Raw genomic sequence first — 23,917 nt, 5'->3', positions numbered from 1 at the left:
GGAGTCTAGTCTCAGCGGGGTTTTGTAAGATTAGTGAAAGGGAAAATGTTAGTTGCTCAGTTGTGTCTGACTCTTTGCAACCTCATGGATTGTGGCCTGCCAGGCGCCTCTGTCCATGGGATTTCCCAGGCAAGAATACTGGAGTGGGCTGCCATTCCCTTCTCCAGGGAATCTTCCTGACCCAGGAATTGAATCTGGGTCTCCCGCATTGCAGGCAGATTCTTTACTGTCCAAGCCACCAGGGAAGCCGTTTGTCAGATTACAGAACTGGAATTTGCCGCTCCACAGGGTTTCTACCCAGTGGCAATGATCTGACCTTGACCTCAGTGTCAGAGTGCAGTCCTCGAGCGCTGGACCATCATGGCTGTGCCATAAGGGAGACCATGTAATGCCAAAATTCCTCCAGTGACCCTGGGAACTGAAAGTCCCTGAAGAAAGTTGAGGGTGATCCAAATTACCTTGAGGTATGTGTGTGTGTATACACACTCAAGCATGCACTCTTTAGATGGTTTGTATATGTAGGTAACTTTCGTGTGTTTTCAAGCACATGCATTTCAAAAAGGAACCCGTGGTGTGTGAAGCATTCTTATTTGTAACCTTGGCAGCCTCTCAACTCTCAGGCTAATAATTAACGTGAAGTGCTGGGGACACTTCCAGCTCCGGGAGAAGCTGACACTCCTTGTCTTTCTCCATCGTCGTTTCCAGTGTTACCTCTTCTGCTCAGGGTAGGAATTTAAATTCATGCCAGTATCAGTTTTCATTGGCAGGTGAAGTTGTAAATGGGAATTTCAGGGTTTCTTCTGCCCCTGGCGTTTTTTGGGCAGTGCTGGGCTTTTCTCTAGTTGTGGTGCACAGGCTTCTCCGTGCAGTGGCTTCTCTGCTGCAGAACGTGGGCTCCAGGGCGCATGGGCTTCAGTAGCTGTGGCTCCCGGGCTCCAGAGCACAGGTTGGATTATGGAATATGGTTGTGGCTGCTGCTGCTGCTGCTAAGTCGCTTCAGTCGTGTCCGACTCTGTGTGACCCCACCGGGCTCCCCTGTCCCTGGGATTCTCCAGGCAAGAACACTGGAGTGGGTTGCCGTTTCCTCCTCCAATGCATGCATGCACACTCAGTTGCTTCAATTATATCCGACTCTCTATGACCCTATGGACAGCAACCCACCAGGTTCTTCCGTCCACAGGATTCTCCAGGCAAGAACACTGGAGTGGGCTGCCGTTTCCTCCTCCACAGTTGTGGAGTATAGGCTTAGTTGCTCCGGTGCATGTGGGATCTTCCCCAATCAGGGACTGAACCCGTGTCCCATGCATTGGCAAGCAGATTCTTATCCACTGTGCCACCAGGGAAGCCCCTGTCCCTGGCATTTAAAGCAAATGTTAATCACCTTGCGTTACACTGTCTTTACCTCCCATGTGGCTCCCAGGGCCTTCTGTCCCTCCCAGCAGCTGTCCCCTCCCCGCCCTGCTGTCCAAACACAACACCATGCCTACTGCCTGGAATGACCAGCTCCTCCTGGTTTGCCTTGGACTTTCCCAGTCTTAACACTGTTGATCCTGGGTCCCCAGATCTCCCTCAGTCCAGGGCAAACCAGGATACCTGGTCACCCTAATTCTAGAGAATCACCCTGAACTCTAGAGGCCAGTTCACATGATTGATTGGCCTTTGCATGGACGTAAAAACATTGGCATTTGAAGGGTGAGTGTGGGGCTTTATTAAAGACCGGTGTGCTTCAAAATACAAATCAAGGTCATGCATATGAGTATTTTAATCTCTTTTTTAAAAATAGTTGAACCCGAGAAGTTAAGCTAATTCTTATTGCTAAGTTGCTTCAATCGTGTCTGACTCTTTGCAACCCTATGGACTGTAGCCCAGCTGGCTTCTCTGTCCATGGGATTCTCCAGGCAAGAATACTGGAGTGGGTTGCCGTGCCCTCCTCCAGGGGATCTTCCAGGGATCAAACCCGAGTCTCCTGTGTTGCAGGCAGATTCTTTGCCACTGAGAACATTAAACTCAGTTTGGGAGCAAAGCACCAGGTCAGCCTGTATTCTGCTGTGGAGCTCACCCGGGTGTGAAACGGATTCTTCCTGAAGATTCTTCAACAAGATGTTTGCTTGGAAGGGGATCTGCCAGACCAGAGAGGTGCCATAGAGAGGGTGCTGGCTCATGCCACCAGGCTAGCCTCTTCCTCAGCTGTGCCCCCAAGATCTGGGGCAGGTCATTTCCTCTCGTCCAAGACTCAGTTTCCGCATCTACACCAGAAGCACCATTACTTGCCTGTCAAGGTTGCTGTGAGAATTCAGTAATGGATGCAGAGTGTGTCTCACTGTACTTGGAAGAGGCTGCAGAGGCTGCAGAAATGTTAGCCACAGGGGCGAGCTCAGGTCCCTAGGAATCACTGTCTCTGTAGAATGGGCAAAGAATATGGTTCCCTCTTTCTTCCCTTCCTTAACCTCCTCCCCCCTCTCTTTCTCCAGCTTTCTTTGTGGGCTCTGGCAAAGGAAGCCCGTGAGGATGGGGTCTGCTTTCTTATTGTCCATGGTTGGGTGTAAGCATCAACGCTTTTGCTTCCTGGATAGATGTGTAGTGTGTAAACAATCTAAGGTGTCGGATACCTACCACTTAAACCTCCGTCTCCGTTTTAGCTGGATGCATCCAGGCAGTCTGCCTGGCTTGGTCTTGTCACCTGGTTTGCCCATCTGGGTGGGTGTTAAAATCCTTTTTCCCAAGCTTGGTTTTTATGACGGGCTGGCGTCATCTATCATAAATCAAGGTGGACCAAGGTTGAGCACTGAGGTTAGACAGAATCACTCACAGAAAAAGCTAGAGTGGGTTTATTTTTTTTTATTTCAGTTACAGGCACCAGGCCTGTATATATATATATATATATACGCACATATAGCTTAAAACTTAATTTGGTGTGTAATTGGGCCTAGCTCTTTGGAGCCCTGGGTTATGTGTTTTAGAGCAGCTGAGAAGCAGGGGCATGGCAGGGCAGGACATGGTATGTTAATTGGTGGCCTCTGGGACCTGTGAGAGAATTGGATTTAAGTCCCTGGTTCGAATGAGCTTGGCAGTTTTATTGGGAGTCTCTCCGGGCACAGACTGGGGAGACCACTGGTTTGCGCCAGCTGGAGCCAGGAGTTGCTCTTGGGCCCGATGCCCATCGGAGCATCCCTGGCCGCACCAGGGACAAAGGTGATGGAAGAGCCAGAGAGACAGTGAGGGGGCCCCCACCCACTCAGCCGGCCACCCGCTGCATACTGTTTGGTAGGAGTTGCAGGCTTCCTTGGCCTGTGGTCCCAAGGAGGGTTTTGCATTTTATTACCAAAGTCTCGATAAAAGGGACCTGGGTCAGAGCAAACACTGGGGGAGGGAAAACAAAGGAAATTAAATGCAAAATCACCGCTGGTGGGGCAAACCACATGGAGGCCTTGGCTTTACCACCGCCGGAGCCGATGGGGGAAGTGGCCCCCAGGAGTCGGAACCGAAGGCTGCTGGCCTGGTATTCCTGAAGCCTGGCTCCTCTGCTGTTTGAAAAGAAATTGCCGTTTAATTTGTTTCTGAGTTTTACTTCTCGAGTGAACCAGCATGGGGCCATGTAATGAGGCTGTGTTTCTGGGAGGTGTTGAAAGACGGGGGAAGGAGTGAAGCCACAGTTGGTGGGGGGCTCCCCTTCTAGGGGCAGCCGGGAGCTCCCGGGGGTCCTTGCTGGGCAGGGGGGCAGGCCGGGGCCCCCGAGAGCTGCCTTTTCTGTGTGATGTCCGTGGGGCAGCAGGTGCCCTTGGGTAGTGTTGTGGCAGTCCAGCTGAGGGAGAGAGGGATGTGTCCGAATTCCAGGTTTAAGATTCCCAGCTGATGGAGAGAATTGGCACAGCTGCAGGGAGCCTGGGTGGTTTGGGGGGTGTGGGAGGGCAGGGATGGTTCCTTAGAATGAGAAGGGGTCTGAGCCATGGAGAAAAAGAAGGATATTTGGCAGGGAGAGTGGGTTTCCCACCCAGTGAAGGAAGTCAGCTCAGACCAAAATGGGACAGTGAGTGGAACTGTCTTAGGATGTCACTCATTTGAGGTTGGACAAGAAGTTTCTGGACCTGTCTGCCATCGGAAGACCCCCTCGAGACTGTCACCCAGTGGGGCTGTGACTTCCCCTGGAGCTGAGATGGCCCTCTGGACAGACCTGGGCTTTGCGGCAAACAAGCCCTGGGATGTGGGAGCGGATGCATGCCAGGGTCCTGCCCAGTGGCCTGCAACCCAACAGGAGTAAAGCTTGAAAAGCACAGGGACTCCAGCTGCCTTGCCTGGCCCAGCCTGCGGGACAGAGAGGAGTGAGTGGGGCCCTCAGTGACCTTCCCACTCTGGGGAAAAAAAGGCCCCCACCTGTCACAAGGGCAATCACTCCATCTCTGTAGAAAGCTGCCTGTGGGGTCCGTGTATGTGTCCCTGGGGTGCTATGAATGATGCGAAGGGAAGAGTCTGTTCACTGAGCTCCTCTGTGTTCCTAGCACACACACACACACACACACACACACACACACATTGGCATCATCATTTCATTTGGTCAGGGTAAGGGGGGTGGTGGTGGCATAGTCTCTATTGTACAGAAAAGAAACTCAACTTCGGAAGAGTTCAGCAGCTTGTCAGAGGTGAGCAGTAATACCCACAGCTGCATTTGTTCAGCACACATGCTGTGCCAGCCCTGGGTGAGGGCTTTGAGCTCCTGGAGATGCGGCCACAGCTCGCCCATCCCAGCAGCCTCCCTCCTCCCGCCCGGGCAGCGCTCCTGAAGCTGGAAACAAGGGCCCCCAGCCGCCCCCTTGGCATGGACGTCAAAGGATCAGCCTCCCCTGTGGGATTCTAGTCTGCGGTCCTCCTAGGCGAGCTCCAGTTCATCTCTCAGGCGTATCAGAGCAGCTGTATGAAATTAGCAACTTAAAGCATCATCAGGAAGAGCATTTTTGACAAAGCAGGAAAGGACTCTCGTTGCTGCTGCTGTTGTAAACTTTATTGCACTTAACGACCAGGGCCAGCCCATGAGGCCTTATGCATGTCTCCATCTCAGAGTCTGGGGTGGTGCCCGTGGCCCCGGCTCCAGAATGCCGGCTCCTTCTCCTCCACAGGAAATGTCCCATTGCTGTCTCTACTCTGCCCCAAGATGATCAAGGAATTGTGTCACTTGTCTCTTCCCAGGAAGGCCCCAGTTCTCCAGCTGTGTCCTGTCATCACCCTCGAGCTGATTCAATTCAGATGCCCAGGCCCCAGTCCCAGAGAGTGTGACCCAGTAGGTCTTGACTCAGGTCCAGGAATTAGCATGTTGCCTCTCACATGCTCTTGATATCAGAAGCTCTTGATATTAGGGATCCCTGAGCCGTGCTTTGACAAATACTGAGTCTTTAGGTCATCACGTTGCAATTGTGTACAAGAGCACCCACATGGATTAACTGAGCATGTGTGTGTGTGTGTGTGTGTGTGTGTGTGTGTGTATAGTTCTAAGAGAATGGTCATTAAAAAATCCATAGTGTCCCTGGGTGTAATGAGATTTCAAGAGGTTTGAGATCTATTTCTCTGTGCTTTCCTATATTAAAAAAAATTTCTTTTATAATGGGCATATAATTTTCCTCAACAGATAAAGTCGTCAAGTCTTTCCCATGGGCAGGGAAGAGCGGACTATTATAGAGGAGATATTTACTGTGTGGGAAGTAGACTTGGGGGAAATGTGGGCCTACGGCAAGAAGGCCACAAGTGCGAATGACTCTGTTTTAGTTCCCAGAGCCTGCATCCCTCTTTCTGTGGCGTCCAACTCCTGAGCCTGCCATGAGAAGGAAGGAATGTCACACCTCCCGTTTTCAAATGGGCTGTTCTTGGCAAAGCCGGGGCCAGAGTCATGCCTGGGAATTTGGGACAGTGGCTTGAGAGAGAAGGCTGAGCCGACCCTCCCGTCCCTGTCTCTGGAGCCCCACCCTGCCCCTCCGCCCTGCTCTGCGCACGGGCACCCTGGCCGGCCAGGCAGAACCGAGATGGCGATTTTACAGCGCTGTTACGACTCTGTTGTTTCCAGTAAACCCACACCGGGCCCCACAAACACTCCTCGAGAAGGCCAGACCCTTCTTGAGAAATGGTTTCCTACACCTTTACAACGTGATAGGTGCCGTGGAAAAAAGGGGCCGTTGGATTTATGGAAACTATGTAAAGTTTATAGAGTCTTGGCAAGCCAGAGGAGAAAAAGCCTATGGGATGGGGGTGGGTACTTGGAAATGGAGAAGGCCCTGAAAGGGCGTCAGACCTCTGTGTCCAGACACCAGACGAAATACCTCGAGGGCATGCGGTGGGGGGAGGGTGGCGGCCCTTCTGGAACAGCTCTTGGGGGCGCCCTGCAGGCAGACCCCATTTGGTCTTCACGTCCAGTGAGGGAGGCACGGTTGCCCCCATCCTGCAGAGGGGAAGCTGAGACAGAGGTGCTCGGAAAGTTCTGACCTTGCCCAGGGTCACGCAGTGAATGGTCTGAGGGCATGTGGCTCTCAGGTGGGCCTTCTGGGGCAGGCTCAATGCTCACACTCCGTCTCCCGTGTGCCGAGTGGCGTGTCCTAGTTTCAGGTACAGAAAATATGGTCTCTGTACCCTGTTTTGGGTTGGGACCGTTCGCTATTTGTGGCTGAGTTTCTTGGTCCCCTGCTGTCTTCAGTCTTCCCTGTGCTGTCCTGTGACTCCACTTTGCCCTGAAATTTGATTTGTGCCCACATCACCCACGGGCCTTGGCTGGAACCAGAGTGAAGCCACCCAGAGGTTGGCTGTGGATCGGGGTGGGGCTGAAATGCTGTCTTTGCCTTTTGGGATCCCCTCCGTATCCCACTTCTATGGGGGATCCTCTTAGGGCCCCCAGAGGAGTCCCCCATGGAGTCTGAAATTACCTCCTCCAAACCCGTCAGCCCGTGAAATTTCTAATTCATTTTTCCTTGCTTATGTGCCTTGTGGCATCCGTGTTTTCTCTCCTCCTTGGCTGTAATTCTTGGAGCGCAGATTCCATGAATGCTTAATTCTTCATCTGTGATTTTGCCAGCAGGGTTGGGCATGGTTCCCAGCAAGTAGTAATCACTGAATAAGTATCAGCTGGGAGGCTGGCTGGCTGGATGAATAGATGGATGAGTGGATGGCTGGCTGGCTGGCCTGGTGGGTGGGTGGGTGGGTGGATGGAGGGATGGATGGACAGACCAACTGATGGGTGGATGGGTGAATGGATGGACAGATAGGTGGGTGGGCGGGCAGAATGATGAGCCGTATATATAGACTAACAGACACCCACTTCCTCATTTGCACCCTTCCGCACAGTTAAACTAACAGCCTACGCCTGGTTCTCTTAGGCTTTCACTGAATGCACTTCTGTTTCAGGAGACAGACTTTGCTCTCTCTGAAGCCATATGGAGAAACCAGCCTGAGTGTTTGAATGTGTGTGTAAATACTTTACAGTCCCCATAAACTTGTTTAAAGACAGGTGGGGGTGAAGGTATAAACTGGGGCAGCCTTTTGGGAGGGCCATTTGGAAGTAGCTATTAAATTTTTAAATGTGCCTACTACTAAGACCCAGCAGTTCCACTTGGAGTCGTCAAGCATAAGGAATATATTCACACGTTTGTGCACAGAGACTCACATAGCACGGTGCTTGTGCCCGGTGCTGGCTACAGCTCTGCTCCACACAGTGAAAAGCCGGAAACCACCCATTTTCATCCACAGCGAGACAGACGCAAAACCATGGGAGACCCACACTGTGGGAAAACCTGCAGTGGCAGAAAGCTCTCCCGTATTCTGGAAAGTTCTGAGACTCTGTAACTCATGACCCTTCCTGCCTCATTGCCATCAGCTCCTTTTCCTTTCTCCCTCCTCTCTCCACCCACAAAACACAGTTTGCTGGAAGGAGATCTTTCAACCTGATGCATGCCTGCTAGCCAGTGACCTTCCCTTACAGAAAAGAAGGAACAAGAGAGAGAAGCAGTTATGTGTATAATTACTGTCTGCTGGCTCTTCAATTAAAAAGATTGAAAGGCACAATATTAAAATTTGATTTACGGGCACCACTATCTACCTAATAATGAGGCTTGGAGGAGAAAAAGAACCACAGTCGTTAGAGAAAACTGTAGCCTTTTTTTTTTCTCCGCCAGGAGATAAATTGCCTCTCTTTTTCTCATTGCTAAAGAAATGTGAAATGGTTTTAAGCATATGTGATATGTTCTTCCAATATGTTGAAATCCAGAACTTAGTAATTTAGGAGTCATCTGGCTCCAACGTTTCCAGGAAGCTTCCTGAGAGACGTAGCAGCTTCAGCAGCGGGGGCTGCTGACACGGTCCACGGGGCTCCCAGACCCAGACTGAGGCACAGGTACCACTGCTGGTCACGGAAACTTCCTCCAGGTCTCGGGGCATCAAGCTGGCTGATGCCACAGAACCCGGGAGAGAATGGGAAAAGCACCGACTCTAGTTCCAAGTCCCAATTTTGTGGCCTATTCGTTCTCTGATCCTTGGTTTCTTCTTCTGTAAAATGGGAGCAATACCCTTACTAATTGCCTGATGCTGGGCAAGTGCCCCGGGTTTCCCACCTTGAAGGTATTATAGACCCTCCCTGAGAGGGTTGTAGGAAGGATTAAGTCAGTGAATCTGCATAAAGTGCACAGTTGGGTACCTGCCCTGTAGCAAGTGCTCAGTAAATATTTTTTACAATCGTTGTCATCGCCACTGTAGATGCCTTTGTCGTAGTTTTTGGAAGGGTTGGGATTCAAACCCAGGTCTTCCATTTCTAGGGTGCTGGCTGATGAGGGGTGGATAGACAGATGCTTGGCACTGTCTCTCTCCAACTGATGCCCAAGGCAAGTCAGGGTACTTCTCTGAGCCCCATGGTGTTTATCTCTAAGACACTAGTTTCTGCTTTGCAAGGTGATGTTGTCAGATTTAAAGATTATTGGAAACAAAGTGTTCAGGACACAATTAGTTCTGGGCAGACAGATGGTAATAACCTTTGGATAGGAAAGATCTTTCCTTGAAACCTATATGGTGGGGGGGTTGCTGTCCCCCGGGAGGAGAGATCTGTGTCTAGTTTGCGCCCTCCCACCTCACTGGGGCTGTGCAGAACTCCCCTGCCCCAGGAGTGGAGAGGGAAGGGTGCACAGTATTCCCTGGCTCTAAAAATAATAGCCGCAAAGGAAAAAGGAACAGCCACTGTGCCAGGAACTGTGTCGAGCTTCACTGCAGGGTCACAGGTCAGTCTCAGGGCGGCCTGATGGTGAACTGGCCTTATCTTCAGGGGACAGATCAGATACGGGGACAGGCGACCGGCCCGAGGACAGAAAGCTGGAGGTGACTAGGCTGAGCGTCCAAGCCAGGGCTGTCAAATTCTTTCCGCTACACCTTCCCCTAGCCCGCTCCCAGTTCCTAGTCCCTGACCTCCCCTCCTCGCCTCCGTCCCAGCTCTTCTCACCCATTTCTGCGGCCTGGAAGGTGTGTGGCACCATCAGCCGGTGCTTTAAATTTGTATCCTCCCACCAGCGCTTGTGCTGGAGAGTCAAATGCCCCAACGCTCATGTAAGCTTGTGCTGACCATTTTGTTCTGTGTGTCTGAATTTGTGGGTGCTTAACCTGTTTAAGGTGCTCGGGGTTGGGCTGGAGAAAATGGATTCTAGGTGCTGCCAATGCCTTGCCAACCTCGTTCCGGGAAGGTTTCCAAACCTTTCCATACCGGGAAGGTTTCCATTTCCGGGCTCTCCATCCTGCAGAGATTCTGTAGACTCTCTCCCTGGGGAAGAGGAGGGCAGGGTTTTGCACGTATTTCTTCTCACCCAGCTAATGGCATCTCTTTATTTTCAGTTGAGAGGGAGAATGTGCAGAAGCGGACCTTTACTCGATGGATAAATCTCCATCTGGAGAAGGTAAGCAAGGCGCTTGGGCTGTTAAGTGATCGGTGCTTCCATAACTGGGCCCACAGTTCAGTAGAGCAGTAAGGAGGGGAAGGGGATGCTCTGTGTTCTCGTTGTGTTGGTGTTTTTCATTCATTCATTTAAACGTTTGTTGAGTGTGTTCTCATTGCCGAGAATCAAGTTCAGTGCTGGGAACAATCCCTTGGACAGAGGAGCCTGGCAGAGCCTGGCAGGCTACAGTCCATAGGGTCACAAAGAGTTGGACATGGCTGAAGCAACTTAGCACTCACATACGCACGCACAGTTGGAGCACAAAGACACATAAGACATGAGGTTCTGGCCTTGTGAGGTTATCAGCCTAGCTGGGGGAGGAGAGAGTCCATCTTTAAATGGGAATCGATGCACAGAAGTTAGGAAACATTCATTGTTGAATAACCCAAACATGGGATTGAGGGGGGATCTTGACTTCTAGTCTGGAGAGGTCGGGGAGGCTCTCATTAAGACCCATGTATAGGTATTTGGGTTGATTTAAGCAAGAACTCCTGACACTTTTTCACCAAGCCAGATTGCCTGGTTCATCACATAAGGTTCAACACTGATCAACAGTGTCATCTGCTCGTTTTGGTGCATCAGGCACTCAACTCCTCTAATCCTCAAGACAGCCTTCCTCACCTCCCACCCCCATGCTGTTCCAGAAGCCTGGAGACATTGAATTGCATCCCTGTAATCCCACAACTCTTCCTTTGGCCTCCCTTGCATATTCAATTTGGTGACCCCTCTTCTTCCTGGCCCCTCCTTTTTTTTTTTTGCTAACATTCTCTGGCCAAGCAAGGTCCAACCGCATTTTGTCTGCCAGCCTCTCAGGTACACAAACCCTAAAACAAAAGCGTCTGAACCAGACAGAAGGATGAGCAGCGGAGGAGGGGCAGGATGTGAAAAGGATAAATGAACCGTTCAGAGGCACAGAAATCCAAACCCTCCTCACCACTAGCTTAGCCTCTGGAGGGAGAACATTCTAAATTGCCCTAGGGCTGGGGAAGGAGGGATTCTTTTTCTTTTACAAGAAAGCTGATTTATGAGGATTCGTTTTATTCACTTTGCATCTTAAATTCCACGATCTGGTTCTCCCAATAGACCCCAGCAGTAGTCTTGTGTGTTTCAAAGCTGGTGGTGGTACTCAAGGATTCCTCTTCAGTGACATTTCTTCTTTTTTCTCCTCTTAAAAGGCACAAGAGTAATGTTGATTGCTCTTAAGAGTTTGCCCCAAAGAAAGGTTCATAGAGGAAAATCACTAAAATGATTAGAAAGCAGAGAAAACAAATGTGGCGTTTTAGGAAGTGGCGCTCTTGACCGACATTCTAATTCACATAGTGTGAGCTTTAGGCCTATAATATTTCCCCAGTAGCTGCCTGACCACCCACACTTCTGCTCCCCACCTGTAGAATGGGCTCCACTCAGCCCAGGAGGTTCCTCAAATCTCCAGGGCGAAAACTCGCTACATCATGGATGAAGCATTATAAATCATTTGCCCGTTGTTTTGACTATTGGTGCATTTTCGGCAGCGCTCATAAAGTGAAGTGTTATTTTTGGAAAAAAAGGAAAACCGTTCCCAAAACTTGAGTTCCCCGAACTCCTAAATTAATGCCTGATGTGTGTCAGGGTAGCTAGAAATTCCTCCTGGTGGAACGAGCTTAGCCAGGGCATATTTCTTTCTTTCTTCCTTTTTATAAATTAAAAAATAAATACAGAAAAGCACGGAGGGTAATAGAGCAAATGCTCATGCCCCAACTCAACCCTCAAACGAATCTCTGTTAGCCTTGATCACATCCAGAATTTTCTCTCCGGCCACGCTTCTGCCCCTGTTTCGAGGCAGGTGGGTAGCACCCACTCTGAAGATAAATCAGACAGCACTTAAAACTGATGCCTGACACACAGGGCAAAATTCACAGCCGTGTTTCCAACCTTGAGACTTGCAAGAACAACCTTTCATGTAAAGGAAACCAAGGAACTCCTTGGGGAAGTGGGCTTAGCTGCAATTTGAAGGCTGTCAGAAATATTTACGGACTCTCTGGCTTCTGGAAAAAATCCTTAATTTACCGAAGGAGTTAGATCATGAAGAAACCCCTGGGGGTGCTGTTTACTTGGCCATACCAACCTCATGAAGCCCACGGAACGTCTGGAGCCCCGAGGAGTGTTTTCACTGGAGTGGGTTCAATTTCTCCTGCCATCACACAGATGGCTGCCGGCCAAGGCCCTGCTTGCCGCTGCCGGGCTGGGGGCTCCTACAGACAGTCGGTGGGAATGGCCCTCCTGGTTCAGCTCCAAGGCATGGCTCGGCCACGGTTGGGGCTGGTAACTGGAAATGCTGTGAGTCCATCTATCAGGGGCTGTTTCTATTTGGGTCTTGTACCGTTTCTGCCCCACGTTAGCAGGAATAACGTTCCCCTATGAGTCTTGGTAACCTGATGCCCTCGTGCTCCGTGTGGAATGTTCCTGAGGAGCAGCGGGGAGTTTGCAAAGAAAATAATTTGCCTCTGGGTTCAAAGTTGCTCTTGCCCTTGAAGCAGAACCCTCTTCTGTGCGCCTGTGGGTGGAATTGCCCTGTTTTGACTACCTAGGGGTGTGGGTGGGGGCTTGCATAAGAGGCCAGGAAATGCCACCTTCCTGAATAGAAAAAGAAAACACAGGCCCTCCGAGGCTTTCATGAGGTGGGAGTTCCCCGAGGAAAGGGTGCCCGGGCCACAGCTCCAAGAGTTCCCTGGCTCTCTGGCTAGTGACAGCAGCCACCCCCTGCCCCCACCCCATTAATCCCATCTCCAGTGGAAACCCCGCTTTCCTTGTACCCAAAAGCAGAGAGAGTGAGTACCCAGCTGAAATGTTGTAATACTTCCAAAGATTCCAATACCAAAAAGTAAAGAATCCACGCTGGTGGTTGTTGTTGTTTAGTTGCTAAGTTGTGTCCAACACTCCATGACCCCGTGGACTGTAGCCCGCCGGACTTCTCTGTCTATGGGATTTCCCAGGCAAGAATACTGGAGTGGGTTGCCATTTCCTCCTCCAGGGATCTTCCCAACCCAGGGATTGAACCTGCATCTCTTGCATTGCAGGTGGTTTCTTTACCACTAAGCCACCAGGGGAGCTCCATTCATGCTAGTGGGGCGGGAGGGAGGTGGTAATTAAGAATGCAGGTTCCTGGCCCTTGGCCCCTTGCCCCCAAGATTCAGTAAGTCCTAACCATCCTGCATTAAAATGTTTATCAAGTTTGTTTAGTCAACAGAAGCCTTTCTGCAAGCATAGAGTTCTTACCTGGAACTCTAAATAAAGGCCAGTAAGAGCTGATGGCAGAGAAATGCAGTGGGTTAGTCTCCTTTTGGAACCGCCCCCCGCAATAGGGGTCCCTGAAGCTGCTGTGCTGAAGCCTAGGGTGCGGGGAGCATGGTTTGCAAAGCCCTGTGCTGGGACAGCTGGCCAACAGGCTCCTGCTGGCCCCACGGACTCCAGGCCACACCTAGACAAGCTCTGGGTGCACAGGACGTGGTGTCCCTCAGACCTCCCCAGGTCAGAGAGGAAAGCAGTGGGCTTCTGGCTTTTTCCACCCGGAGCCTCCTCGGGGGCTCCCCAGCACAACCCCTGCCTATGCAGCGCCATCTCCAGGGAGAGAGGGTTACTACCTCCTCGGATGCCCGTACTGATCTGCCACTTTCTTTCCCCCTCTTCCACAGTGCAACCCACCTCTAGAAGTTAAAGATTTATTCATCGATATACAAGATGGCAAAATCCTAATGGCTTTGTTGGAAGTCCTGTCTGGGCGGAATCTGGTACGTATGTTCCAGAAGGGTTGGGAGGAGGTAAAAATTAAACGAAAACACTGCCCGTAGCGCTTTTCCATACAGTTCTCTATGTCTGTGCATATACCTGGCCATCCATAAGTTCCTGTGATGGGACACTTAGGAGGGCGACATTCCTTTCTCAGCGACTAAGGCTGATATAATCATGTATAACTAAGCAAATATACCTTAGCAAGTCAACAAATACCCCATGTTTTCTGTGAGTCCAAAGCTGAAGATGTTAACTGGATCAGGAGTGTTTAGCTGGCCAGCCATTCAGTTAATTAGAATAAGAGCTAAGATTCAGGAAGACGAGAAAGACATCTTATCAACCAGATTCTATAAATTCACCCCGTGGCTAAAGCTAGATATACAGAATTCTAGAACCTTCTTGTGACTATGGCTGAAACTGAATTGAACCAGCTGGTCTTGAGGTTCATTCCAACTTGGATCTTTGCCAAAGCGCTCCACGTTGCCTTGTCTGATTTGTGCACGTCAGTCCTCTTGCCCCGATGCACCGTGCAGTGTTTAACATCTTTGGCGCTGTTGGCATTTTGTTCTGTTTCATTTTGAATTTATAATTTAGTTGATTGCACTGAGTGCTCGTTGCTGCACGCAGGCTTTCTCTAGTTGCGGTACTCGGGCTTCTGATTGCGGTGGCTTCTTTTACTGTGGGCACAGGCTCTAGGGCACGTCGGCTCCAGGAGTTGCAGCTCAGGGGTTCTAGAGCATGGGCTCAGTGGCTGTGGTGCATGGACTTAGTTGCTCCGAGGCATGTGGAATCCTCCCCGAAACTAGGGAATGAACCCGTGTCCCCTGCATTGGCTGACCTGGTCAGTGCCGGATGTGTGACAGCATCCTTGGTTTCTATCCACTGGATACCAGTAGCACCGCAGGTGTGACAACCAAAAATGTCCCCAGGCACTGCCAGATATTCCTTGATGGCGGAGGGGGGTCCAAGGATCTGGTTAGAGTACCAGAGGTGTCAATTTTGAGAAACGGGCTCTAGAGTCCAGTGTTTGATTGGCCTACATGACCCAGTGTGGCTGATATGAAAGTGTCTCTGTAGTGCTCAGTGTAGTGATATGAAAGTGCCCCAGTTCTACCAAACCACAGTTCAGCCAATGCAGACCTCTCTGGGTTTGCTCTTAACTCTGGGTTTAAAATCAAGAGCTCCAGCTTCAGTTCTCAGTTCTAAGGCAGCTGGAGTCTTACGCAACCCCTCACCTCTTTCTTGCCTTTCTTTTTCCAGTAGCCACCCCCAAGGGGGCTGTACCAAGTGACATGAATGAATTCTCATGAAGGGCAGACCCACTGTGGTAGAAAGAGTACTTGGTTTCTTGACAGATCTCACTGTGGGCTGGCAGCATAGTCCTCAAAAGGCTTCCTGAAAAAGCATATTCTAGTCCCTGGTTCTGTGTTGCCAGTAGCCCAGGCTCCCACTTTGTTGCCTGCGCACTGATTGGGAGCTGCTATAGCCTCAGTGGGAAGGGAGGCTCTGTTGGGAGTGTTTGATCCGGGAATCCAGCTGAGAACAGCCAAGACCTCACCTGTGAGCTCACCTGGCAGTTCATACCGTGTGCAAGGGATACCCACTGGCTTGCCTGTTAGTGTGAAGCACTCACCCAAAGGGGCAGGGGCGGGCTTCCGTTTCAGGATGAGTTTCCTCTGCCGGTGCTCCTAGCGTGTGCAACGAGCATTGTCAGAGTTCTTGCTTCTGCAAGCCCCTTTCTCTCTTCCTCTTTGGGTTTCTCTGTGTCTCTCTGTGTCTGTCTCTTTCCTGGTGTCTCTGTCTCTCTGTGTTTCTGTCTCTGTCCCCATCTCTCTCTCCCTCTGTCTCTCTGATGTGGGACACATGTCCACCAAGCCCTTGGCCAGAAAACAGAAACATCTGTGGCCTCCGGGGAGGGTTTGCTGGATGATTTAGTGGCTGTGGGTGACGCTCCCGGCTGGCGCTCTCTGCCTTGACAAACAGCATCAGCGCAGAGAGGAGAGCATGTCACCGATGGTCTCTGGGGGAGGGAGGCGTATCAAAAGCCAGGAGCTGGGTCAGAGAGGGAAATCTCACAAATCTGCTCCCTATTTAACCCCTGGGTTCCCCTCCCTCACGAACACAAGTGAGTTTGGTCCCAGAAACCATAAATAAGGCGACCCTTGGGGACCCCTGAGACTACGGTTGTGTATCCCAGGGCCCCGTGCATGGGTTTGGATGTGGTCCATGCAGGCTCTGCTGTGAGCCCCATCCTTCTCTTGAGATTCATGTGAAAAAGGTAAAGAAAAAGACAAGCGCGTCCAGTGTTACCACCGGGACCCGAGTGCCTGTCTGGGCTTAACTGCTTGTGTTGTCCTGTTCTGTGTTACAGCTGCACGAGTACAAATCCTCATCCCATCGTATTTTTCGGTTAAACAACATAGCGAAAGCACTTAAGTTTTTGGAAGATAGCAATGTAAGTATCTGAAACACATCTTGTTCACAGAGCCTTCCCTGAGACAAAAAGAAAGACATGATTTGAAGTCTAGTGCTGGTCACAAGAGACACGGGCAAAGGGGTCCTTGCTAAGACAGTCAGATGGAACAAGTTGAAATGTTAACGGAGCTCCATCAGTCGAGATACAGCTAATCCATCAGGCGAGACGCAGTCCCTGATTCCTTGCCCACCCGCCCCTCCAGCTCCTTCAGGATGAAAACTCCGGTGGATGCCTGGGCGTGGGAAGGGCGGAAATGCTGAGTGGCTCTCAGGGGTTCAGAATTTAGTTGACGTTTTCCTTTGCACTTTGGGGGACGCGAGTACAGTGAAGAGCCAGGGCCCTGTGACTCCTAGAGGGGTGGGATGCGGTGGGAGGTGGGACATGGTTCAAGAGCGAGGGAACATATGTATACCCATGGCAGATTCAGGTTGATGTATGGCAGAAACCATCACGACATGGTAAAGCAATTACCCCTAATTTTAAAAAGAGTACAGTGAGCATGCCAGGGTGTAAAACTTGTTCTTAGCACTCGGAATATGGCAGAAGCAAGGAAGGAAGGGGGCTAACTGAGCCAGAGGAAAATCACGTAATTCTGTCCTCTTTGATAGAATTTTCCAGACTTAAATTAGCCTTTTTTGTGTGTTTTGAACTCTGCTTTGTGTCCTTCAAAAATGGGAGGGAATGGTCCCAGAGAGATACATCCGAAGGTCCCCTTTCATTAAGTTTCATCAGTTACTCTGGGTGAAAAGCCCTCAGCTCACCTAACACGTCGGCATGTACAGTAGGACGGCATCACAAAGTGCTGTTTGTCTGGCGTTCCTGGGTCATGAGGGGACCTAATCTGGGCTGATTTCAGCAGCAAAGGAATGTACTGAAAGGATGCCAAGAAGTCACAGGGTGACTTCAAAGCCCGGGGAATCAGGGATGGAGCCCAAGACTGCTAAACGCCAGGACCACTGCAGAGCCCCGCCCCCTCTGAACACAAGGACCCACGTGGGCACAGCTGTCACTACCCTGTCCCTCTGCCCCCACTCCCACAGCCCCTGGAAGGAACTCTCAGCGTCACTCATTCAACTTCAAAGGCCTGGGCTGATTAGCCTGCATCGTCGCCCATGTCCTGGCTGCCAAGTGTGGAGAAAAGCGGTTTTGGCTTTTGAAGAGGGAGGTGGGCTCTGCCTCCCACACTGTGGGGAAAGACCTGACCTAGGAGGCGGTTCAGACGGTGGTGACCAAAGGGCATGGCCCAGTTCAAAGCACCATCATTCATAGTAGCCCAAAGGTGGGAGCAACCCACAGAGGGATGAATAAAGCATGGTCTGCCCGTGCAGTGGTATATTATTCCACCATGAGAAAGAATGGAGTGTTGATACAAGCCTCAGTGTGGATGAAACTTGAAAACATTATGAAAGATGCTGGACCAAAAGGACCACTTCTTCTAAAACATTCCTGTGATACGTCTGGCACAGGGAAATCGCTCGAGTCAGAAGACAGATGAGTGTATGCTCACGGTTGAGAGGAATTGGGAGATGAGACAGGTGACAGTTAAAAGATACAGGATTTCTTTTTGAGGTGATGAAAGTGCACTAAAATTATGGTAACGCTAAAAAACCATGGAATTGTGTGCTTTAAACGGGTGAATTGGTTCAGTTCAGTTTAGTCGCTCAGTTGTGTCCAGCTCTTTGCGACCCCATGGACTCCAGCATGCCAGGCTTCCCTGTCCATCACCAACTCCAACTTCCCTGTCAGAGTTGGACGATAAAGAAAGCTGAGCACCAAAGAATTGATGCTTTTGAACTGTGGTGTTGGAGAAGACTCTTGAGAGACCCTTGGACTGCAAGGAGATCCAACCAGTCAATCTTAAAGGAAATCAGTCCTGAATATTCATCGGAAGGACTGATGCTGAAGCTGAAGCTTCAAAACTTGGGCCACCTGATGTGAAGAACTGACTCATTGGAAAAGATACTGATGCTGGGAGGGATTGGGGGCAGGAGGAGAAGGGGATGACAGAGGATAAGATGGCTGGATGGCATCACCGACTCGATGGACATGAGTTTGAGCAAGCTCCAGGACTTGGTGATGGACAGGGAAGTCTGGCGTGTTGCAGTCCATGGGGTCGCAAAGAGTCAGGCACAACTGAACAACTGAACTGAACTGTCTTAGCCATCATGGCCATGATCGTTGATGTCAGTACTCTGTGTTTGTCCAAAGACATGTTAAATCTGGAAGTTTGGTGGTGTTAGTGTAGCATGCAGACAGACCCTGGGCATGTACCATCTGTTCTTGGAAAAAGATGTCTCTCTTACTAGCTGTGTGTCCTGGGCACTTTCCATTGACCTCTCTGGAATTTCTTCACCCGAAATACAGAGATAATAGAAGAATCTGTGTTGTGGGGTTGTTGTGAAAATAAACAGAGCTAATACTCCAAGAATTAGTGTCTGACAATGGGAAGTACTATATACTGTTTATTAGACACACTTATGTACACTTTTGCATGTTGGGGTCCCCGAGAGGTGTCCTGTGGCATCACCAGACAGCACAGGTAAGAAAGAGAAACAGGCCCACAAGGGCATCAGGAAATAATGTGTTGCAACCTAATTGGACCCCATCTTTAAGCTCATACATTGCTTCTCTCCAGGTAAAGCTGGTTAGCATTGACGCAGCAGAAATAGCAGATGGCAACCCCTCTTTGGTTCTTGGGCTGATTTGGAACATAATCCTCTTCTTCCAGGTAAAATCACTTCTTTCCCATAACATAACATCAGTCATCTCCACCAATACAGGAATGGGGCCCGGATCACGGGAGACAGTGAGATTTCGTTTCTGACAGATTTTGCCTTTTCTCTTTCCTAGAAAAGAACCAGAGGAGTCTTGGTTGCTAAAGATTTTGAGTCCCTTTGATTCTAAAAGTCATGTGAGCTCTGTTCTTCTCTTGGGACTTGAAGAGTTAAATATTTCCTTGGAAAAGTAGTTTTCTTCTGAAGGGTCCCAAGAGCCAGGGAAATACTTCCAGCCAAAAATTGAACTAGGTAGAGTTACTCTCCTAACATGACAAGTGTTCATAAGAGATGGTTAGAAAGCCTCTACAAAGACAGCTCTAGGAAGAGGCGTATGTAACAGGGGAGACCTTGCAGCCTTCACACCCTCAGGATCTGTCTGAAAATGCAGATTTTATAGAAAAAGGACGGAGTCTGGGGCTGGAGTGTGAAGGGGTTACTTCAAGTTGCGCTCAAGTTCTTTTCCCTGAATAGGAGGGAGCAAGCTAACAGTTCATCTTCTAAAATCCCCCTCTTTTGAAAGAGAAAATTATGGCTCGCTATTTAATAGCTCTCCCAAGAGTAAAATGATGTACACCATGGAACCAGGTCAGGAGGCCTTCATCAGCAGCTTCTGCTCAGAGCTAGACAGACTCCAGGAAGAGATGATTCTGCCTGCTAAGCACCCTTGCATGCACCACAAGCCACACAAAACAGCCTGGCCATCATGAGTACCGACACACAACCCTCAGGAAGGAGTAATCAGTTCTGCGTGAGCTGATCCCTCCAGCCGGGGTCCAAGAGAGCCCATGCTGGGTCTGCCTCCTGGGTCTGAAATGTCATTTCCCTTCCAGATTAAAGAGCTCACGGGCAACCTCAGCAGAAACTCTCCATCCTCTAGCCTGTCACCCGGCTCAGGGGGCACAGACTCAGACTCCTCCTTCCCACCCACACCCACCGCAGAGAGGAGCGTGGCAATCTCGGTGAAGGACCAGAGGAAAGCCATCAGGACGCTGTTGGCCTGGGTGCAGAGAAAAACGAGGAAGTAAGCCCCATGCCCTGCTCCCCAGCACCCCGTGCTGCTACCAGGCAGAGGGAGGAGGGCAGAGGAAGGGGGCATCACCATGTATTCCGTTCTGTGTCCGTTACATGCCAGCGCTTCATGTAGACTCTCAGAACAGGGAATTCTGTCCTTTCTGTGTCTGCACACAAAACTGTACTCGCTCAGTGTTTGGTTTGCAGAAATCTGATGAGAGAATTTGGATAGAAATCCAAGAGGCCTTCACCACTTTAAATCCCTAAGTGGGGTTGGCCCTTGGATCCTAGGAACATGGACATGTTTATTATTATGGGTTTCCCAGGTGGTGCTAGTGGTAAAGAACCCACCTTTCAATGCAGAAGACCATAAGAGATGCCGGTTTGATCCCTGGGTCAGGAAGATCCCTTGGAGGAGGGCATGGCAACCCACTCCAGTGTTCATGCATAGAGAATCCCAAGGACAGAGGAGCCTGGCGGGCTACAGTTCATGGGGTCACAAAGAGTCGGACACGACTGAAGCAACTTAGCACGCTTATTATTAAGCTTCTGGGTATCTTTCAGGGTCTGTACCTACTTAAAAGCAAGTAGCAATCAAGGCTGCAACCTATCAGAGTCAGGTCTGGCCCTCCCAACACCGAGACAGGTGAACTGGAACCAAATCCTTGGACTTGTGTTTAACCCCTGCCAGATTGGGAAGACATGCTGCGTCAGTTTCCTCTCTATGCTGCACCTATAAGATGGTGACTTACTACTCACCCCCTTATGGGATAGTTAGGGTTAAATGAAATAAACTCTGTGAAGGCAGAGTACCAGCACTTCATAAGCACTTAGCATCAGATCCCATCTTCCCCGTATATGGAGATAAAAGGTGGCAGGAAAAATAACAGATGGGAGGGAGGTTAGATCTTGGGGGTTTTGATTAAGGGTTTTGATGATAGAGTTGATTCATGTGAACAACCATTAAATGTTGTTTTAAAATAAATCAAAAGTGAGCTTGTCGCCAGGAGTTAGGGTGACTGTAACGGAGAGGAAGGGTATTTCAGGGGAGACAGTCTGTATGACCACTGTGGCAGGGGTCACAGGAATAGGTGCTTGAGACAAAGTGCCCTGGCGCTTCTGCCACACCTGTGACAGTGAAATGGATGGAATCCTAGTACGTGGCTATAGCCCTGGCTCATCTGTGGCTCGTAGCCCTGGACCCACATCAGTGTCTGGTTCTGATGACACTCGCCTGTAACATAAGACTCTGTGTAGAGGGAAGCAGATGATGTGTACCAAGGGCTCTTTGTACTGCTTTTGCAACTTCTTATGAATCTCCATAAATATCTAAATAAAAAGATATTTGTGTTTTTTCAAGAGCGTTCAGTGACCCCAGGAGGGAAATTGGCAGCAGGAAGAGGGGCTCTCGAGGGATGGAGTCTAAAGGAAATTAATACAGGAAGACCTCTCCTTGTCATTTTTAAAGTTGTAGTTTTATTTCTACTAATCATGACATTAGCTAGCACTTACTGAGTGGCTTCTGTGGGGCACCTACATCACACGTGGTCCACGTGGTATAGCCACTCTGGGGGCGGGTTCAACCTAATACTTCCCCGTGACAGCTCTGTTTTATAGATTCGAGGCTAAGAAGGTGCGTGATCTGCCCAAGGCCACAGTGCTGGAAGCACAGAGGGGTAGCCGGGGTGTGAACATGAACTTTCTGGCTCCATTTTATGACATGACACACCCGTGTTTGCTGCATTTCAAAGATCACTGATAAAAGGAATCATGTGTTAAATGAAGGCTTTATGTATCTATCTGGGAGGGGGAACTCAAGTTCCTGTTATGTCTCCTTGTGCGACATAATCTTCCTGTTCGGTTTGTCCGGAAATGGAAACACGGATGGGTCAGTGCAGCTGTCCTGATACTCAGGGCCCGGGGCATCTAGTCCTCGCCAGGTCAGCAGCTCCCAGCCCCACTCGGAGGCCAGCGAGGCATCCCTGAGTCTATTTACCCGTCTGCCCTGCGGCTGCTACTTCCCTTCAGGTATGGCGTGGCGGTGCAGGACTTTGCAGGCAGCTGGCGGAGCGGGCTGGCTTTCCTGGCTGTGATCAAGGCCATCGACCCCAGCCTGGTGGACATGAAGCAGGCGCTGGAAGACTCCATGCGGGAGAATCTGGAGAAGGCTTTCAGCATCGCTCACGATGCCCTTCACATCCCCAGGCTCCTGGAGCCAGAAGGTAGCTGTGGTCCTCTCTCTTCTCTTTCTTCATAGTTTATTTTTAACCTGTAACACCTTCTGTCCACGTGGAAATTCTGGAGAATACAGAAACATCTAATGAAGTCATTTTTATATCTCCTATATTCCTGCCGCTGACATCATTTCCCCAGTGTTTTTCCTTATATCTCAATACAATTTTTTAACGTAATTGGGATCATTCAGGGTATGTATGACTTTGTCTCTTCCATTTTTTTTTTTCTTTAAGGCTTTTAGAACTTTTTTTATTGTGAAATATAACAGACATGTACAAAAATGCATGAAACAAACATGCATTTTTGTGATTCTGTGATAATCACATGTGAACATCTGCATAGCTACCAACCAAGTTCACAGCCTGCAGGCCCCTGTGCTTCTTCCCATTACTACCCATTTTGCTATTTAATTGTCAAGATGTCTCGTATAATTTAGATTTTTTTATATTCCACCTCTACTACTTTCTTTTGTATTAAACAAGCATTTCTACTTTTTTTTTTAAAAAAAGGTTTTTAAAAAAACCTTTATTTTGTACTGGTTAGCAAATAATTAACAAATAATATTGTGATAGTTTCAGCTGCACACAGCAAAGGGACTCAGCCATACATATACATGTATCCGTTCTCTCCCGAACTCCCCTCCCATCCAGGGTACCACATAACGTGTATCTTCCTTCTTTTAACTTAAACATTATAATTGTGACATAAATATTTTGCATGCTGCTAGGATGTCTTCATTATGTTTTTATTGGCTGCATAATGGTTCATCTAGTGGGCATACCAAAGTGTACTTAACTCTTTACCACTGGTAGATGTTGAGGTTGTTTTGGAATAGTCTTGTATATAATGCTGTAGTGAACATCTTATAAGATAGAGTTCCGTGTGCATCTCAGATCATTTCCTCCAGGACCATGTCTCATCTGTGGAATGATGCAGCTAGAAAGTCCACACCTTTTTAAGGCACTTGGTTATCTCTATCAAAAGGGGCTTCCCTGGTGGCTCAGAGGGTAAGGTGTCTGCCTGCAATGCAGGAGACCTGGGTTTGATCCCTGGGTCAGGAAGATCCCCTTGAGAAGGGAATGGCAACCTACTCCAGTCCTCTCGCCTGGAAAATCCCATGGACAGAGAAGCCTGGTAGACTACAGTCCATGGGATCGCAAAGAGTCGGACACGACTGAGCGACTTCACTTTCACTTTCTATCTCTATCAAATCATATTCCACGTAGGTCAGGCTTATTTAGGATTCTCTCCGGCAGTGTGTAAGGGTCTCAGCTCAACAGACTCACGGATGGGATGGGCCGGGAACCGACTGCTCACAGGGAGGGACTTGGCCAGCAGGGAATAACAGAATCTTGGGTGCAAGGAGTCTTGGATTCTCCATCCCAGCTTCTCTGCTCATCAGCCAAGTGTGAGGCTTCACTACTCAAATCGTCCCCCTTCACTTAAAAGGCTTAAATTTCCTGACATGTGAAATAAAGAGAAAAAACCTCCCTGGTCTGTGGGATCCCTCACCGTCAAGCATCCCAAGATCCCATGTGAAAACTCTGTTCTTGTTGTGGAAATGTGAACTGGTTCAGCTCTTATGGAAAACTGCATGGAGAGCCCTCAAAAAATTAAAAAAGACAATCATGTGATCCAGCAAACTCTCTGTTGTTGTTCAGTCACTCAGTCATGTCTGACTCTTTGCAACCCTATTGACTGCAGCACGC

General features: G+C 49.6%; 1 protein-coding gene across 1 annotated transcript in view; it reads left to right on the top strand.

Annotated features, from left to right (window-relative positions):
* The window catches only part of CLMN (calmin), a 126,693-nt gene that overhangs the window by 71,786 nt on the left and 30,990 nt on the right, over positions 1 to 23,917 (top strand). Inside the window, exons 2-7 of the mRNA XM_068991129.1 lie at positions 9,841 to 9,902; positions 13,613 to 13,708; positions 16,081 to 16,164; positions 18,821 to 18,913; positions 19,793 to 19,983; positions 22,002 to 22,195. Of these exons, the coding sequence (XP_068847230.1) occupies positions 9,841 to 9,902; positions 13,613 to 13,708; positions 16,081 to 16,164; positions 18,821 to 18,913; positions 19,793 to 19,983; positions 22,002 to 22,195 (720 nt within the window). The remainder of the gene's footprint in view (positions 1 to 9,840; positions 9,903 to 13,612; positions 13,709 to 16,080; positions 16,165 to 18,820; positions 18,914 to 19,792; positions 19,984 to 22,001; positions 22,196 to 23,917) is intronic.

This window comes from Capricornis sumatraensis, chromosome 19 (genome assembly GCF_032405125.1).
Source record: "Capricornis sumatraensis isolate serow.1 chromosome 19, serow.2, whole genome shotgun sequence".
Lineage (NCBI taxonomy): Eukaryota > Metazoa > Chordata > Mammalia > Artiodactyla > Bovidae > Capricornis > Capricornis sumatraensis.
Note: the sequence above shows the minus strand (reverse complement) of the source record. Positions and strands in the feature narration are given on the sequence as shown.